At 35.8% G+C, this 14,040-nt stretch overlaps 1 protein-coding gene across 3 annotated transcripts in view; it reads right to left on the reverse strand.

The window, feature by feature from the left end:
- Positions 1-14,040, reverse strand: part of gdpd5b (glycerophosphodiester phosphodiesterase domain containing 5b) — a 96,798-nt gene that overhangs the window by 63,271 nt on the left and 19,487 nt on the right. For all 3 annotated transcript variants that reach the window (XR_008838972.1, XM_056474513.1, XM_056474512.1), the window contains exon 2: positions 1,927-2,101. Coding sequence is in view for 2 of the 3 variants with exons in the window: in XM_056474513.1 (XP_056330488.1) it covers positions 1,927-2,043 (117 nt within the window). In the remaining variant the exon portion in view is untranslated. The remainder of the gene's footprint in view (positions 1-1,926; positions 2,102-14,040) is intronic.

Here is a 14,040-nt window from a genome sequence, read left to right on the forward strand (position 1 = left end):
CCCAGTAGATCAGCAGTTTCTGAAACACTCAGACCAGCCTGTCCGGCACAAACAACCATACCACGTTCAAAGTCACTTAAAGTCTTCCCTATTCTGATGCTCGGTTTGAACTGCAGCAGATCGTCTTGCCCATGTCTACATGCCTTAATCCATAGAGTTGCTGCCATGTGTTTGGATGATTAGAAATTTGCGTTAACAAACAGTTGGACAGGTGTACCTAATGAAGTACATTACAGTACATTTATTTCCACATGTATTTACTTTAAAATCTACTGTTTTAATCTATGTTTTATTACAATCAAATTTGGATATGTATTTATTTAAATGTGTAGTTATTTTACACTTATAATATTTACCTTAAAACGATTAATTCATTATTTTTTAATTATTAATTAAATTAATAAATTTTTTCTCCATTAATTTCTATGGAGCCCCTAGCACTATCCTGAGGCCCTCTGATGTTCCCCACAAACCTCATAGTCTGATCAAATGGAAATTAACACATTTGACACAGTTTTAATTAAATTACTTTAATGACCCATTGCTGATTTTGAATGGTTCTTTAATAACTTACAGAATTATAAAACGGCTCACATCTTCAAAACTAGCCATCACACTGACATGTAAAGCAACCAATAACAGCTGGTTTTAATGAGCAGCATGTTTAGAGTGTATAAATGTTATGTATTTGTAAAAAAAAAAAAAAAAAAGGACATATTCAGAGAGCATCTGCTGTAATCTACACTTTATTTTAACTACTTCAGAAAACTCAGTGTTTAGTTGATTATAAGCACCAGTTGTCACTGCTGTAAAACACAATGGTTTACTTTTTCCATGAGGAAGTTTGAAGTCATGACATTTTTTTAAGTCAGTGTGACATCAACATTTAGTTTATTTAGATAGCAGCCATTGTTATTCTTTAGAGGAACATTTAATCTATGCAAGTTACTTCACTGAAAAAGAAAGATTGATTTGGTAATCTTTAATCAAAGTCTGACCTTTTGCTTCTTTGTTAGTCCTTTTCTGTTAACGTCAGTTTAAGGGCTTCAATCACAATGAAGCCCTTAAAAACGCACCAAAGCCCGAAACTGAAAGCGAGATGTGACTTTTAAGGGACTCTTTCATTTGCATTTAGCAATCATTCTTACTGTTCAATGAATGCAAACTGTCGTAGTTTATTAAAGACGCAAACCTCTCACTGCACAAAAGCTCCGCACCTTCAGCAAACCTCCTAATTCCTGCAGCACAAGGACTTTATGATTGTTTATAAGCTTCAAAAGTGGCTGATTTGTTCGGCGAAATATTTGACTGCGTGTCGCTGCATATCAAATGACTTAAACGGCGATATAACTGAAGACATCTCCACTGTGCTGAGCGAGAGTGCTTCTGACCAGCACATCATCAATGACGTAAATGTGCCCAGGCCCAAATGTAATGTGAGTGCAGGCCGTCGGGGGAGACGGGAGGGGGGACAAGAGTTCTTTGGCCCGGTTGAAGGAAACTGTGCATAGTGCGAGTACGCCCTTACCATTAGTTTGCTATGAGTGAATGATGTGCAAAAAACAAAGCCCCACCCCTACTCAATATTCAGTTTAAGCTGGAAGTACATCAACATACTGAAATAAAAGTCTCAAAGACTTTAAGTTCACCCAGACTTTCGATGAATTCTGCAGGATTTAGCATTTTTCAATGAGATGATGACTTAAGTGTTGCCAATTTTGTGCCACATGCATCAGACATTCAGCCAGTGTACATAAGGTTTGAATCTGAAACTAGTGAACAAGAATGTGAGGAAATCTTTCTTGGAAAAAAAAAAGACTGCAATGAAAAAAAAAAAAAGTCACATGTAAAATATTAGCTGTGGGATTTAAGCTCTAATAAACCCTTCAGATCACAGCCAGATGGTTTGTCGACAGGGAAACTCACCTTGGTGGTGTCATCATGTGACCTCTGGTAACGTTTCCAGCGGCAGCCGTAGATCCCGGTTAGACATGATAAACACAGCTGTCTCTCATAGACCTGTAATGGTTGGTGCTTCACCATGCTCCTTCAATCCAGACTCCAACCCGCTTCACTATCATCCCAATGACCGCCAAGGACCCTGTAAAAAAAAAAAAAAGACACACAGAGCACTGCATAAAACAAACAGTAGATTAGCATTGGCACCATGTGACGCTTCAATTGGCTGACATGTCCATAAATCATATGAGGGGTGGAGTAAAGAGCTGAGAGTCCATTTCTAACATTGCCACAGCTCTGGCTGTTTTTAGATTTTGTAGATCCATAATTACTATTGGTTCTAGATAATATTTTTATGCTTAACCTGTGTCTTTCAATTTTTTTTATTACATTTTGTTTCATCAACAATGATGCATTAAATTGATTAAAAGTAACAAGAAAGTCATTTTTTTGCAAAAAAGGAAAAAATATTCAAACAAATGCTGTTCTTTAAAATTTTAGAACTGAAAATTCTGAATGGTCTTACAAGAGACAGAGTTTTGAGTTTATTGCCATATCAGCTTCTCTAGCTATGTCATGGTAAAAAAGACAGATCAACTTTACCACGTTTTATAAATAAATATATAAATTTCTATAATTATAAAAATATATTCTAACTATTAAAAGTCATCAACAGCAATAAATATACACAAGATAAAATAAACAATAATAATAATAATAATAATAATAATAATAATATAAATAATAATATACAAGACAACATTCTAAAACTTTTCACGATTAACAATATTGAATGGTCTTACAAAAATATATATAAATTTAAATAAATAAATATATTCATCTGTATGATTTTCAACACTGATATTAAAAAGAAAATGTTTCTTAACTTTCTTGTTTACTTATGGCCCATTTCCACTGAGTGGTATGGCACGGTACAGTTCAGTATGCTTTTATGGTTTTTATAAAAACAAAGGAACCACCTTTTTTCAAAAACACAGCCGAGACATTACATTGTAATACTATATAAATATAATAACAAGCCATGGTCAACCCGAGCTCAAACAAACCTTGTTGTCGTCTGATAGGCCACAAAGCCAATAATAACAAAATCTGGGTGTCCTGTTGTTGTTTTACAAGCCCGTCTAAAAGTGTGAGCGTTTTCACTTCCTCTAGAAAGCTGGACGCGCGTCTATATTTGAAATAATGAACTTCTTGAGCTCATATTAATAACGTGCGCGTGATCATTGAAGCACTTCTGACATCCGTTCCTTTCAGAAAGGGACAAATGCAAAGTGAAGCATGATAAAACAAAGGAGAAGCCAGAAAAAAATAGAGCAGCAAATTATGCTTTCTGCAACATAAAACATGAACAAACTGCCATGTTTAATTATCATCGTCGCCTTTTGGACTATTATGAACTCAGAATGACGGAATTACTTTCTAACAAGAGGTTACACATGCTGATGAAGATTAAAGATACATATGATAGCTTTGCACTGACTGTGGGCTATATTTTGTGTTGTTTTTGAACCTATGTGTGGTTTTTCTGCAATTCGTTACATATCATTTATTTATTTTATATCATTGCAGATGTTACAGTAGGCCATTTCGCACATCATTTATCTGCTGTTCTAATCAAATTATGTTCATAGAAAAGTTAGTAATGAACATTTATACGCAAGTACGCATCTGTTTTGTGAGAAGTGCTTCTCATATGATATGAGAACGGCCAGTACGGCTTTACTGTGACATTTCCTTGAGTAAAAATGACGTCATCTGAAACTTTTTTCATACACCATGCCCACCAAAAGGGTACCCTTTTGGCAGTGGAAACGCAAGCCTGATAAAGGTGACCCATACTGTACAGTACTGTACCTCTCAGTGGAAACAGGCCATAAAAGATTTTGGAAGAATCATGTAACTTTGAAGAATAGAGTGATTTTTTTTCAGCATTACATCACCAAAATAAACGGCATTTTAAAGTATGTTGAATTATAAAAGGTATTTTATACTGCAATAATATTTCACAATATTTGTATTATATTCATGCGATTATAGGAGAACAATTTAGACTCATTTCTGCCTGTGGATCCTAACAACACATGAAAACTGCCAGCAGAACAGTAGTGGACCCTCAACCTCTCGTGTTCATGTGTGTCAGGCACCAGATTGCCACTGTCCCTGTGGTAATCACTGCTGAATAACTCTGAAGAATAAATTCACATTCTTGCAGCCTCAGCTCAGAGATTTTCCACTGCTTATCAGTCTCTTTATGAGAGGGACTAAGCCTCTGGAACCCTTATCAGGAAAAACAGGGCGGCCCTGGCTTCAGCCAAAACACTGTCATCTAATGAGACAGCTTTCATTTGCACAAATCCAAGCACTGTGGAAAAGCTGACAGAGATGTGCTTTCTACAGTGTCCATTGTGGGATCTCAGCTACAAACCTGCAAAAAAGGTTTAATACTTAGGAAATATGTTTACAGCATGCTTCTAAAGTTTAGGGTCAGAACAGTTTTTGAAAGATATTAATACTTTTCAATGCTATTTCAGTTCTTTTGGATTTTTTATTCAAGAATTCCTGAAAAAAATATGATTTCCACTAAAATATTATTTTTTTTCCCAAAAGTTAAATATAGCAGGTTGATCTATACATAAATGAATGAAGCAGTGTTTAGAAAAATACAAAATAAATAGTCAGAATTAATTACCAGACTCACATAGGGTCGCTATATTCAATCATACTAGCGTGATGCTAGTGTATCCAAATACTGTAATACTCCAATTACTGTAATTGAGTAGTTTCTCACGGGAATTGTAATTTTTGAAGTTGTTTTAAAAATATGGACTTTTACTTTCCCTTGAGTTCATTTTTACTCTACTATTTTCCTTCAACCTGCAGTCACTACTTTCTTTCTTTCTTTCTTTCTTTCTTTCTTGTCTATGGTGATTGGGTAAAGTAGAAAAAAAAAACAGTCCTGCGATTCCTGTCCAATCAAATTGTACACAGAAGGTAAATCGCATCATACTGAACAACATCAAGACATGGGCGCTTTATAAATGCAGCAAATATTTTTGAACTTTAAAAATGTCCAAGAAGATGTGCAAAATCTTTACACGCAATGACCCAAAGACTTTTTATAGACTGCATGTCACGGATGAGAAAATGAAGGATTTTAACTGTATGGTGACTGAAATCACTAAACAGCCACAAAATGGAACTAATGAAGAATGGAAGGAAGGGCCAAACAAGGAATGGAAGGATTGACCGAATGAAGCAGGGGCCGAACTAATGAAGGAAGTAAGGACCAAATGGATGAAGGAAGGATTCAGGGAAGGACTGAACATTCTAAGGAAAGAAGGGATGAACGAACAAAAATATGAACAAACGAATTTAAGAATTAGTGAACAAATGAAGGACCAAATGAATGAAAGAAGGAATGAAGAAAAGAAAAGAAAAAAAGGAAGAACGATCGAACAAAGGACCTAATAAAGGAAGGAACAAAAATATGAATGTACGAATGGATGAATGAGTGAAATAATGAAGGGAGGAATGAAGGAAGGACCAAAGGAATGTAGGAAGGAAGGAAGGAAGGAACGAATGAATGAATGAATGAAAGGAATGAATGAATGAACAAAAGACCTAATTAAAGGAAGGAACAAAAATTTGAACGAATGAACAAACAAACAAATGAATGAGCGAACAAATGAAAGGAGGTAGGGAAGAATGAAGTAAGGACCAACTGAATGAAGGATTCAAGGAAGGAAGGAAGGAAGGAAGGAAGGAAGGAAGGAAGGAAGGAAGGAAGGAAGGAAGGAAGGAAGGAAGGAAGGAACGAAGGAACGAAGGAACGAAGGAACGAACGAACGAACGAACGAACGAACGAACGAACGAACGAACGAACGAACGAACGAACGAACGAACGAACGAACGAACGAACGAACGAACAAACAAACAAACAAACAAACAAACAAACAAAAATATGAACAAACTAACTAATGAATTAGTGAACAAATAAAGGGAAGAATGAAGTAAGGACCAACTGAATGAAGGAAGGATTCAAGGAAGGAAGGAAGGAAGGAACAAACGAACAAACAAACAAACAAACAAAAATATGAACAAACAAACTAATGAATTAGTGAACAAATAAAGGGAGGAATGAAGGAAGGACCAAATTAATTAAGGAAGGGTTCAAGGAACAAACAAACGAATGAAAGAAAGGAACAAGGAATGAATGAACAAAGGAACAAAAATATGAACGTACGAACAGATGAATGAGCGAAATAATGAAGGGAGGAATGAAGGATGGACCAAATGAATGAAGGAAGGATTCAAGGATAGAAGGAATGAACGAATGAATGAATGAACAAAAGACCTAATAAAGGAAGGAACAAAAATATGAACAAACGAACGAACAAACAAATGAAAGGAGGTAGGGAAGAATGAAGTAAGGACTGAACAAACTAAGGAAGGAAGGAACGAACAAAAATATGAACAAACGAACGAATTAGCGAATGAAAGAAAGAAAGAAAGAAAGAAAGAAAGAAAGAAAGAAAGGACCTAATGAAGGAAGGAACAAAAATATGAACGTACGAATTACATACGAACATAATGGCACTTTTACTTGAGTATGATATTTTAGCACTCTTTCCACCACTGCGTGATGCATCATATCTCAGAGTACCTCCTCTGCTTATCTGTTAAATGCATCATTGGCGAGTGCACCCAAATGGTAATCAGGGACACCAGGGAGAGAATAGAGATCAGCAGTCTTTCATGTGCACTGCACTGCTGGGAGGCATATCCGGTAATTAGGCAGCCCAACAGAGCAACGGGAGTTAGTTATATCACCCTTAAGTCCTCATGCTAATGTGCATGAACCCTCCACCAGCATAAGAATGAACACAACTGGACACTCAGTATTTAACTAAACAACATGTATTATCAAGGTTACACCTTCTCATTTCAACAGTGATCAACATTCAAAAGTTACAGTGGTCTTGAAGCCTTGTAATGTATAGCCAGACTGCAGGTAGGGCTTGAAAGATTCAAGTGGCCAGGAGCTCAGTCATTGGAACTATAGCCACTATTCCATGTTACCTGACAGTTAGTTTCCTCGCCTATTTTTCTGGTTGCATTTGCACAAACACTAGAACTAAGCTATGACATAAGCTAGCCGACGGTGCCATCAAGAGCTATATTCAACAAAAGCAGCCAATAAAAAAATGAAGGATGCAATGATGGAAGCAGTTGACATTATTATTATACATGAAATATACATTAAGTTTTCTGATTGAAACAGTAAAAAGGGATTAAATCACCTACAGAATGACAACTTGTAGTGCAACATATCATTGAGGCTGGCAGTAACTTAATGTGTATGTCTTTGACGTTCTTATATCACTGTAGTTTTACATTAAAGTAAGAGCTAATTTAGTTCTCCCAAATTGCACTCAAAACTTGTTTATTGTTCCTGCAGTTTCAACATGCGTTGAAGGTGCTTCTGCAAATAGTTCTAGGAACTAGGGTTGTTGAATTATGGCTACCATAAAAGGCACAAATTCTATACAGTTTTACAACCTTAAAGGGGTCCATAGACTACAAAAAAAGGTCTGTTACACAAACGTGTGAGGATTTTAGTGACTTTTTCACATGCAGCATAATCTATTGTAGATAGACCGTTAATAACGATACTACTGTTTACAAACTACAGTGGCACCGCTTGTATTTTGGAGCCATAGTATCACGATACTACTATAGTACCGGTAAACTGTGCAAACCTACTAGGAACTATGAAAAAGTTTCTTCGGAGTAAACCCTCCTTACATCGTTTAAGAATGACCTTCACACACTTTTAAAAATCATGTTTAGTTGATCCTGATAAGTGCTTCTTTATTCATTATGGGGCTTAGTGTTGTTTTGCTTCTAAGAAGACCAATTAAAGAATGCAATATACTCAAGTCTCCTGGAAATCCTGTAGAATTCAAACAATGAGATGACAACTATAAACTTTAAAAGCTAGAGGTGTGAACCTATACTTGTCTCACGGTTCAGTTACGATTATCATGCCATCGATTCGGTTCAATTCAATAATACGGTGCATCGACGATGCTTTCCATACACAGTGATATATTTTGGGGGGTGGCTATAACAAGCTGTCTATATAGACACACACACACATTGACACACAGCACCACACTGTCTCTTATTCGCACACATACACAAACATAGACAGCACCAAACAAACACACGCACGCACGCACGCACGCACGCACGCATGCGCACACGCACACGCTTGCTTGCTCGGGAGCGATATTGTGAGACCGCCCACTCCTGTTAAAATTACACCAGAGTTACCGACCGCTCCCGCGCTTTTATTCGGAAATTTATACCCGTGCCACATGAAATCTGGTCAGGTCCCGCGAGAATGCACAGGTACAGCCACGGGAATGCATACAGCTGAGAGGCTACTCGCCTCCCTCACGACAGAGCGCATATGAGGTAAATGACGTCAGTACATAATAACAGGTTATGATTATTACTGAACCAATACTGAATTGTCCGCGTCTGCATCGCGGTGCACCAAAGAAACAATTAATTCTTAGCTTTTACAAGGTAAGTTGAAATATGCTTTTCAAGGGTGTGTTAATTGACATAAATGACTTGTTATTGCAGAACCAAAATGAACTTCAAATGCTCGTCTTCATTACTGTAAATTAGCTGTCAGTGTTTAATTATAAAGAAAGCAATTATTGTTGCACTCTCATGCAGAGAATCCATTTTGGAGAAGTGCTGAATAATTAAACATTGTCTGCATTTAATGCTGGGTGTGTGGCAGATCTGTGAGGAGGAGAATGGGCATCTATAGTGCTTGTGGAATAATTATAGGGTTAATTTGATCTGCCAGACATGATTGAAAGGCTTTTTACATCATTTTTAACATTTGCGTGCCATGACACATTTAGAATTAACCATTTAAAATGAAAAGTTAACTATTATGCATTTATTCATTATTTTATACCCAAAAATGTCTCAAATAAACAAAAGAGGTTAAAAAATTATCTAGGTTAGTTACTGCTGATATGAAATGGTGATGAAATGCAGGCATCGGCATGTTTTTGTTTCGAAATAACCCTCTGAAAGGGAAACATGCTGTTACACAAGACCCCAGTGAAGACACAAAACTCTGCCTTCTCATTAAATATATCACCTTTCTGCCAGGTCAGCAATTCTTTTAATTATCAGGTGAAAGAGAGAAGGCAAACAATAACTAAACACTTTGGGAAGAACCAAAGACTCCCTTTTAAACCTTGTTTTCAAATGATATTAAAATACATTAAAATCTTAATATAGGGCATTGTAAATAAGGCATTAGAAATTGTTAGAGTCATTTTGGTTTATACTTTACTCCAAGTGTGTGAGCACCTCACGAAGGGGATGAGGCTTTTATACTTGACGCATTTGCCATTGTGATATTCTTAAAAACGACAGGGGGAAATAAAACCCACCGTAAAGTCAGACGGATAAACAGAAGTAGGAAGTTTCCAGAACTACGTCATATCATTAATATTGTTCAATATTTTTAAAACTAATCATTTTTATTTTTTGTATAATTTATTGTGATGATTATAAAGATTTTTATAACCATTCAAGGTTTTTTTTAAAAATCTAACTTTGTTGCATCATTTGCTTTTGTTCATATCTCGGTCAGTTCTACCTATTAAAAAGTTTATTAAAATATCAACGACAACAGAACATAGGTTGCTTTGCAAATATATTTTTATTATGGCAAGAATAAAAGCCGAAAAAGTACACTTACTAAAAAATAATGACTTTTTTTATAGATTTTTTTTCAGCCCGCTAGTTCCAACATTCCTGACCATTATCACCAATAAAGCATAGATAAATAGGGAATCAGTATATTTTAAACCGATAGGTTCAAATATTCCTTTCCAGTCAAAGAATAATCTGTCATTTCATTTTAGTATTGTAACTATAAAATTTTTTTAACTCAAATTGTAATATATACATCAGTGTAAAACATTTGAATGGTGGAAAAACATAATCTATAATTGTGTATTAAAACCACCTGGGTCTCCACTTTTGCCATGGCTTCTCTTTTTGGTTTTAGCAAACTTTTCCCTCAAGTTTTCTAAACTTTCTAACAATAACTTTCTTCTTTTCCCACGGCTGTTGCAATTTCTAGGCAAGAATTATCGGTCATCTGATTATCCCTATAATCTATGATCACGCATGGACAGATCATAAAGATGTCTGTACAGTTGTACCCGTTTCAGACAAAATCTCTTCAAAGTGATTCATATTCAACTCAAATTAAATGCTGCGCCATGCAAACTGTTCGCTGGAGTCTCCAAAAAAATTGTGCGCTCTGACAGCCGAAATAAAAGTAGCGCACACCCAAAGTGAACCTCCGCAAACACTGCGATGACATCACAATCACCGCACGCACTCAAGCGAACTAGTGAATGCATAGAGTATAAATCAGCATTTACTCTACAACAAGTCTATTACGACTCTAATTCCAAAAAGGTTTTGTAATATGTGATGTTTTGTAATATGCAGTCAAACCAAGAATCTGTAATTTGATAAAACTCATAACTTGTATTTAATTGTCAAATGTACAAAGAAAAGATTTCCAATGTTTCACTGACAAACTTAAACGTATTTTGTAAATTTAAACAAATTTTGATGGCCGAAACATACTCCAAAAAGGTTGGGACAGAGGCTAAATAATAGCAAAAAAGGTTAAGGAAAATTTGAATTCAACAGTAAGCAGGTGGCTGGCCATACGTGAGGGTTTCATGTTTGTGTATAAAATGAGCATCTCAGTCTTTTCAAGTAAAGCTGGATCATGGCTTTTCATTTTGTGACAAAAGTCATTTGACTTTTTTTTAGGTACTTAAAAAATAAGTAAAATGTAAACAGCTGTCATGCTCCCAGGATGCAGCAAATCAAATGATATGAGTGACTGGAACGTGTGCAAAGGTACAACTGACATAGAGGCATATATTGGAAGCATACAGAAACAAGTTCTGCCATCATGATGATGTTTACATAAGATCAAGTCTCGTTCTTTGCCACAACAGCATTGTTTGGTAAACAGAGAGTAAAAGTGCTTGACTAGCCTGTCTGCAGTCCAGATCTGTCTGATATTGGCCATAAGGAAAATTAGAAACATAATGACCACTTTTGAGCATCTAAAAGTTCTGAATTATGTCAGATTGAGCAAAAAAATGTGTAAATGCTTATTAGTTAATACACTAATTTTCCAGATGATTAAACATTAACACACATGCAACATTTTGGAGTGTTGCAGCTATCAAAATCATAATTTGTTTATATTTACCAAATACTACTTATTTGCTTACAAAAAACATTGGAAATGTTTTCTTTGTATTTTTTTTTTCAATTAAATCTTAAGATTAAAGAAAAAAAAAATCAACAAATCCCATATTCTTCATGTCTACAAAATAGTCAGAACTTTTTTTTGTTTTCCTGAAAAAATATCATACAAATGTTATGGGGATAGCTGATTGGTTTAGATTTGTCCTATTCAGAGTATATACAGGAATCTGAGAGTGAAATTCAATACCTTTTAAGATACTTTTTAAGACTCCATCCATACATTATAACCACTTTTGAACCGGAAACACTGGCAAGATTTTAACTTGCAATATATTTACTAAATATTAATGCAAGAAACTAATCCAAAACTAAAACATTATTCATATACTGGATAAAAATCTATTAAATCTAGCTGATTCAGCAGGTTGGCGCCTATAGAACTGCAGATTTATGGTGTTGCCTTGGTTACAGCAGTAAAAAAAGCAGCATGATGTCAAATAGTAAGATTTCATTGATTTCATAAACTACACAGCATACTGATATTCGCAGATTTAATTCAGGCAAACTTTGGTATACAACCATACACTGCATCACCAAAAATGATATCAAATTTAATACCTTGCAACAGGGCTCAAAATTAACCTTTTTTCTTGGTAGCACCGGTGCTCCTAACCTCAAAAATTTAGGTGCACCAGACAAAATTTAGTCACACCCACCAAAAATTATGAGCACAGTTACTACACGTTTTATATTAACAGATTCTATTATATATTAACACTCTAATCACAACTAACAAATAAACAAAAATCTGCATGACCTCACCGGCCCTGCACACACTGCTGGACGTGAAAGAGATGAACTGAATTAACAATAACTGTGCTGTTCTCACGGGTGGTGTACAATAATTCTAATTAATTAACGTTAGAACGTCTCGGGCTAAAAATGTGTAGATTCAGTGGCTGTTACCTGAAAACCTCGTCTTACCGGCTTTACAGTAAATACTTTAGTCATTTTCATAGCGGACTTTAACAACTGGTTGTCTTTTATCCACTCTTCGAAAAGTGTAAATGCTAGATTGACATTCATTACATGATCACTAATCAGATGTGCCATTATTTGTAACTTTAGGTGGTTTCTAAAACTCAATCGGTCCATCGTGTTTTCATTCTCTCGTATCCAGACCATTCAGACCGTTACATTTTCCCGGCTGTAGCTCCCTGTCATCCGAACTGAGTGACTGACAGCTGACATTAACCAATCTATTCGTGTTCTGTTCTAGCACAGTGGGTCAATAAGAAGAGCTTGAAGGTGGGGCAGGCATTGCGGGCTTTGTTAACTGCAACAAGTTGTCATGTTTGAAACCATTCCTGATCGCTGCGTTTGGTGTTTTTAGGTGCAAAGATGCTTAATGCGTGAATGTCTCCTAATTCCGCACATGTGGTGAACATTTTGCTGTTAAAACTGGTCGCACAACAAAAATTATGCACTCGCACAAATGCTCCCAAATGTATTTTGAGGTCGCACAGATAAAATTTCAGGTGCATATGCAACCAAAACAGTTGCAATTTCGAGCCCTGTTGCAAAATAGCATTTAAGCCTTTTTTTAATACTTAAGGGCCTTAAATTTCTTTACATTAATTTATCAACTATCAATACTTCTTAAGACCCCCTTAAGACACCCTGTTATTTTAAGACTTTGTGCAATTTCAACAAAATTCACCATACATTTGAGCCAGTTAAATAGTTCTCCTATGATGACAAGTTAAAATCAACAAAACACACAATTGCAATGTTCAATAAATCACAGAAAGCCAAATGTTTACTTCGGCAAAGCATAAAAACACATGCAAATCAAGAACCTAAGATTGGAGAGAAACTCACACATTAGGCAATAATTGCTGTTTAGCACTAGTTGACTCTTGCGCTATATTTTAGGGATATGACATGGGCGAGAGTTTAAGAACAATATTGCTTTTCTTTTTTTGCTGCTTCATTTCCTTTTGCCAGAAAAACAGTGAAAACAGCCTCCATTAAGGGAAACAGTTCAGCAGTTTGAATCTCAGAGTAGAAAAGAAGGAAAGGTTGAGTTAAAAATGAACCTCCTATTGCAAAAACGACCACTGTATGCACATCACTGACAGTCTCAAAAAATGTAGACATTAAAACCAACTTAAAGACGTTTTACAGACAAGGTCTGTTGTGTTCATCAGTAGTATGGTGATTAGTAGTAACAGAAGATCACAGAAGTTAATCATTTATTTATTTTTTTCAGTGTGACAATCCTTAATGAATCTATTTTTTCCACCTGATACAAAATTCCCAATTGTCTGGATTACTGTATTTGGGCCACACAAGTTCCCCAATTGTTTACCACATATTTGGGGCAAATTACTTGTACTAAGACAAGTTAGTTAAACGTTTACAGCCTGGTTCATTATTTAAGATGTCAATAAAATGTCTCACCAAATTGACCTTGGCGCAATGTAACCGCAGGCAATTCAGACCTCCTCAAGCAGCTGCGCAACAAATGACTGCATTTGGTCCTCGACAAGTGAAGAGACAATTGCAGAAAATGATAACAATCACCTCTTTGCCTTGGGGAAAAGTCGCAGACATTTCATTTTTATTCTGTGGTAAGATGTCCAAGCTAATCGATTCACAGGACAAAGGTGTTGCATTTTACCACAAGATGAGACAAATTGCTTTCTTTAGTTC

This window comes from Danio aesculapii, chromosome 15, assembly GCF_903798145.1.
Source record: "Danio aesculapii chromosome 15, fDanAes4.1, whole genome shotgun sequence".
NCBI classification, from domain to species: Eukaryota; Metazoa; Chordata; class Actinopteri; order Cypriniformes; family Danionidae; genus Danio; species Danio aesculapii.